The following is a 6,722-nucleotide window of genomic DNA, read 5'->3' on the forward strand; positions in this document are numbered from 1 at the left end:
GAAAATAATAAAAAATTCATTTACTTATTTATTCTCTTTAAAAAAAGAATATAAACATTTGTAGCACCTTTAGGCCAGTGTTGTTTTCTAATTTTCATATCATCAATTCTAAACCAGTTACTTTTTCCTTCTCTGCACATACTTGTATAAGGACTATTTTCAATACACAGTCCGTTATAAAATGTGGCGTTAATTACTTTATCTAGGTGTCCACCTACTGACACTTTAGTCGTTGGAACAGCACGTAAATTAAATTTGTTTGCAGGTAGTATTTTTCCATCTTCTGAAAATAATGGAAAATGAATTATGAGTATTTCTTTTGTCAATGTTAATTCTCTTTTAAATATCATGTTATATCTGTTACAAGTTTTACATAAGTTGTTATNATATNATTCACACCAATGAAGAAAGGTAACATTTAATACGTCGTTAAGATCATAAATCTTTTTGTCTAAATTAATAACAGGTATTGAGATCAAAATATTATTGGATGTAACTGTATTTGTATACTCACAATTTTTGCATCGTGTAGTGGAAATTACTTGATGCTCGACTACATTTTTTATAAAATCAAATTTTGCGCAAAGAGTTAAAAGAAATTCACATGCATCACGTTTTACATTATTGGAAAAGTTATCTCCTAGATATTGTCTTATTCTGTATGTATTTAAATGTGGCATTTCATTTTCATATTCATGCATTAATACAAGTAAAATTTTTTCTTTATCATAATTAAATATTTGTTTTCTAATGATACTTAAGTGCAAAAGACATTGCAGTATTGCATTTGCGTAGGATGAAACTTTATCTGTGTTTTGGAAACNACGAATAATCCAACCAGTACTTTTATGAACATTTTGATGTAGTTCCTGTGGTTCTTGTACGGAAGCAATTATTTTAGATAAAGTCCATAGATTATTATCTTTTACCTTACGAATCTTTTGTTTTGAAACAGGAATTATTTCTGCTTGTTCTTTATGTATTTGTTTTAACCTGTTGTATTCAATAATAGCTTCTTCACTAGCTTTTACAGATGAAGGATCATAATTAATTAAATATAATCCTTCTAAAGACGTTACACGAGACAATGCAACATAAATTTGACCAGGACTGAATATAGAATTACCTATATCTATAATAGCGTTTTGCAAACTCAATCCTTGGCTTTTGTGGATAGTGATTCCATAACTCAAACACAATGGAAATTGTTTTCTAATAACATATGTTCTTTCCATGACAGGAAATTTGACACTTACTCTTTCAATTAAAAATTCTTTACCTGACGGCAGAAGAATATTTATTTTTTCTATATTGTTATTTGATATATTTGTAACAACGGATATCATTTTACCTATTGTACCGTTTACAAGGCCTTTGCTAGCATCGATGTTACGTCGTATNATAACTTTTGCTCCAATTTTAATAACAAATTTTTTTGAAAGTCCGGCTGTTCTTGAATTATCATCTTCATGATTTGACAATAACTTTACAACTTTCTTTTCTACAAAGCGACTACAATTTATCTTATTTTCTGCAATTAATACTATTTCTTCAGCAGTAAGTCGATTTAGCATCGCCGCATTGAGAACGTCACACATGTGACAAGTAGGCAGTAAACATACGGTATCTATCGGCAAATCACTAATAAAATTACATAATTGGTTCAATCTAGATTCCATAGATACACTTTTAAAGGATAATATTCTAGTTTGAAGAATTTTACAATCAGACTCAGTTACTAATCCAATACGAATTCTTGATAGTACCTTACGATATGAATCATCTTCTTGCTGCCGCATATTAATTGTTAATTCATCGTAGTCAAACAATATAGTCCATAAGTTAATGGCCTCCACTGAACCGAGATATTTATCAATTTTCTCCTTTGACAAGCTCATAAAAACAGGATCATCGTTTACAGGAGGTANTTGAAGTAAATCTCCAAATAAAAGAATGTGTTTTCTACCGAACCAACCATCATTACAATCAATGGTGTCGAATATTTGACACAATCTAAGATGTATGTACATCAACGTTAAATTAGATATCATCGACACTTCATCAATTATAATAAGAATAACATCTTGAAGATCTGCCCGTAAAACTTTTAATACATGATCAGATAATTGTTTATATTTNGGAATAAAACCGTGTTCAACAGGCAATTGAAGTAATCTATGTACTGTCAAACCGTCAACGTTGAACGCTGCAATACCAGTAGGAGCTGCTATAGCAGTATCTTTCTTGAGATTTTGTTTTATCCAGCATTTAATACTTTTAATTAAGAAACTTTTTCCTGTACCACCTTCTCCGCTAACGTATAATCGTAATGATGATTTATCTGATCTTACAGTTGAAACAACTTTATCAAACACTCTTTTTTTATCTATATTCAATTTTGCTATCATATCACATACATCGACTTCTTTGTCTATTTTTTTACCAAGATCTTTAAAATCTTGCATTGCTTCACCAGCTTCTATATTTTCAATACCTATTGGATTTTCTGGATCATCTTGCGATATATTCTGTTTGTTTAATTCGTCGTCTAGATATTCTTGCACTAATTGTCTTGCAGTTTCAAATGCTTGTTGCAATTCCTCTATCTTTTCATGATATTGTAATGCTTCTACAAGATGTAATCTTAAGTTGTGAAATGATTCCGTAGAATTATCACATCCGTTTCTAAGATCTTCTAATTTTTGCCATGGTTTAAACATGAGTAATAATGCAAAGAAATAATTCTCTGGTTGTNTATTGACATCGTATTTATAATGATTAATAAGATATTCACGTTTCCGTCGTTTAAGATACATACCCTCACCTATTTTGTAATATATGATATACTTATTTTTCGGTTTAANTTTTGTGATGTCATACCACTTTGCAAATTCATAAAGAAACACATTTTCTAACTCTCTTGGTCTTATTGGATAATAAGTATCTATCAAAGACGGGCAAAATATGTCGGTAGATTCTTTATCGAGATTTTCAATCTGTTTGCGGGTCTTTAGTTTTCTATATCTAATTTGAGTAACATCTAACCATCTAATAGTTGTATTTGAATCAGTTCCATGTAAAGGAATACCCAATAATGTATCAGCAGCTTCAAGAGCTCTACATTCTCTGTTATGCGTAAATCGCAAAGCAATATTCCAAAGATAAATTCCCAATGATTTGTTTTCATTATTCTTACTATTGGTAATGCAATCAGATAGTTCACATTTTCCCGCTTTATTCAAATACTTAGTGACGTACCATGTAAGTAATGTTGATTTTTCCTCAATAAATTGTATATCTATATTTCCTTCCCAAGCAATAAGAAGGACAGCATTATAGTCATTTATATAGATTTCATTTTGTGNTCGAGGAAGATCGTATAGTCTACTTCTATGTTTTAATTGCTTTCTACCTGCTATCGAACTTGCGACATCTCTTATAGTCAATGCTTCAGTAACGGAACGAGGAAATCCAAACCGACATCTACGTACAACTTTACGTCCTACCTTTTTAGAACGCAGACAATAATCGTTATGTTTGTGCATCTGATGCGTATTAACACGTTTATATAATAACGGTGAAATATCTTGATGTGGCATTTTGCAGCTTATATGTCGTAAAATGAAGTTGGAAACTTCTTCGGTAGAAGATTCTCCTATAATCGGTGCATTTAGAATCCAAATTAATAAGTGGAAATGTTGTATACCTCTACCTTGATATTCTCGTCGCCAGAAGTAATGAGTTACTTCTCCGATCGGATGATCTTTAGAACATATAAAGTCTAGCATTGCTTTAAATTTATTATCGAGAAATCTCGATGTTGAGACAGGATCTTTTGCAACAAGAACACTAGTACTAAACGAAGAATTATGCCATCCATTAACCTCACCTATATAATTTTCTAAATTATCCCATAACCATTCGCTTGGACTTAATGTTAAAAACCACGTCGCAGGTCCATAATGTTGCGTCATGCAATTCAAATCACTTCTCGGTCTTCTCCAATATTGTTCCGTATTTCTTAGTGTTGCAAATATTGTATTCAAGTTACATTCTAACAGTTTTTTTGACATTGCTTCTAAATATTCAGCAGCTGTGTAACGACATCGTAAGTTTGTTACATTCATTTTGTGATAAATTCCGCGGCTTAACTGACGAATATTTGCATTGTTTAATAAATAAAATAAATATTGTAGATTTAATCTGTATTGTGGATGTTTAGACATCAAACGACATTTAATAAATTCATGGTCATAAAGTTTTACTGTTCTAGTTTCATATTGTCCGTTAATACCAAAGGGAAATAAATCTGGGAACCACATTAAATTCAATAATTTTTCACGATTATCTAAGAGTACATTCTGAACTTTTAACATTTGAAACAAGGCAGTCGCAGTTTTATTTAGTTTTTTTTCGTATAAAGGATAAATAGTATATTGNTCATAATAACTATCATTCTCATTTGTTACTTGTGTTAACAGTGCTTCACGATGTTCTCCTATTTTATCATCTGTATTATTTTTTTTCGTTTTTTTTATTTTACATGTTGATTTGTTTAATAATTCGTTTTTCTCAAATGTGATTTCTACTTCAGGTTCTGTATCTTGTAATTCANATTCAAGATTTAATTTCTTTACATGCAGTTTTTTAGGAGTATTCGGCAAAGTAATTTCAGAATATAAAGGATTATTTTGTTTCAACCACGTCAAGGCGTCAAATATTTTTTTAACATTCACTATTTCTTCCCATTCAATTTTTGATTTTGTGGGTATACTTCTTACCAAAATATATAATTCATGATTTATTGCATGAGTATCAGAACATATTTTACTTAAAGTCTCTTGTAAAGGGAGTGGTAAATGAAACGTTCTACCTTTGACTTTTTGGATTTGTCGTTGTGGCAATTGTTTGTTCATAACAGTTCCCATTTTAACAACAGTCTGAAATGCTTTTGCTCTTTGTATAAGAATAGTTTTAAATATATTAAGAGACAATATTACTTTAGGAACGTCATTTACAAAAAGTTTATTTAAAATACAATACGCAGGTATTACACCCATGCGAAATTTTCGAACACAATAATCACATACATATTGTGCATCAATTTTCCGTTCTTTCACATAAATCATCAAATCCCTTCAAGATGGAATGTCTATTTGTTTTTGAACAGTATTTATTTCAGAAACATTTTGTTTGTAACAAAGTCTTTTACATGAAACACAAATGTATCTCGGTACATCCATACAGCGTATAGTTAAAGCTTTAAATGCATTGGGATATTTATCAATGATATCGTCATCACTCAAAACAGTATTAGGTTGCTGCTGTTTGTATATATCTGCTTTTTCTTGTGCCAAAGTAACAATTTCCTGCAATGTGTCTAAATTGGCACAAGTTAAAGCTCTGTCTAGATTTACTAGCTTCTGATAAACATTTTTAGTTGATAAATCAAACGTTTTATATTCCTCACTTTTGGAAAATGAGGTGATAATAATTGAAGTGGAATACACATTGCTTTACAAAGACTTGAAATAATATAGCAACTATGAGCATGACCTAACTTTTTATCTGAAGCTTTTACAGTACAATTAAACAAGATTTGCATTACTTTTGGTATGTTCTTTAAAGTGCAAGTATTTATTATTTGAAGAAGTTTCTCATAACAACTTATTAAAATTGGATCGTCAGTTTTGCATGAGTTATTGCACAACCACGATATTTTCCCTTGTCCTAGTATCAACGGCAACACATTTATAATTTGTCCTTCCATATTTATCATTAAAGTTTGTGATAAAGATTTTTGATTATAGGAATAATACGTAGAATCAATAAAAGAATTTTCAGATGAAGCTGTATGTCTGGATATCCCACATAATGCGTGTAATTTTTCATCAATCGTAGTACATTTGGCAACAACGCTTAAACATATTTCTGACTTTTTTCTAAGCAAGGATAATATTTTAGAAATATTACGAATGATCGTGTTTCTGACAACAAAACACCAACGTACAATTTTTTCTGCTTCTATCCTTTTATGAATATTTTTTTTAAGTTTGAGTTTTTCTGAAATATTACTAATAAAATTTTTTTTAGAACCACGAATCTTTATAAAATTATTCGATCTACGGGGATTACATTATATTTCAGAATAATTTTTTTAGCTATTTTGTCATTTTTTCTTAGAAATAATTTGTTTTGTTTGGCTACATTGCGACATTTTATATACTTTTTAGTGCAATTAGTAGCCGAATTTTGTATGTACCATTGCTGGTGTAATTTACGTCCTTTTTCTAAACAACAAGTAGATTGTACATTTTGTTCATAACATCTACGCTTTTTAACACGATTATTGTTTATATCTTCATATTGCTTTCGCTTTCTAATGGTTTTCTTTTCTTTGTATTCTACATCTGTGTATTCCATACGCTTCTTAGCACATATAGTTGCCGAATTTTGTATGTACCATTGCTGGCTTATTTTACGCCATTTCTCTAATTTGCACATTTGATTGTTGCTAAAATTATTATTATTATTACTAACATTTTTTCGAAAATTCTTTTGATTATGTAAGACTTGCTGTTCACAATCAGTACTCTTAGTTTCTTTAGATATAATGTTACACTTCATATCGTTATTATAACAGTTACCGTCATTGTCACAAGTATCGCTCTTATCGCAATTAGTAACACTAATGTTACAATCAACATCACTGGTATTCGGTA

At 30.1% G+C, this 6,722-nt stretch overlaps 1 protein-coding gene across 1 annotated transcript; it reads right to left on the reverse strand.

The window, feature by feature from the left end:
* Positions 1 to 929: 929 nt before the first annotated feature.
* Positions 930 to 5,770, reverse strand: LOC109862742 (the record flags this gene model as incomplete). Its single annotated transcript, XM_020442878.1, has 5 exons — positions 5,609 to 5,770; positions 5,246 to 5,423; positions 2,352 to 4,093; positions 1,732 to 2,243; positions 930 to 1,641 (listed from the first exon to the last, which is right to left on the reverse strand). Coding segments are annotated over exons 1-5 (3,306 nt in total), but the record flags the coding sequence as incomplete, so codon positions are not given.
* Positions 5,771 to 6,722: the final 952 nt, after the last annotated feature.

Source organism: Pseudomyrmex gracilis, unplaced genomic scaffold, assembly GCF_002006095.1.
Source record: "Pseudomyrmex gracilis isolate BER0280 unplaced genomic scaffold, ASM200609v1 scaffold_2308, whole genome shotgun sequence".
Lineage (NCBI taxonomy): Eukaryota > Metazoa > Arthropoda > Insecta > Hymenoptera > Formicidae > Pseudomyrmex > Pseudomyrmex gracilis.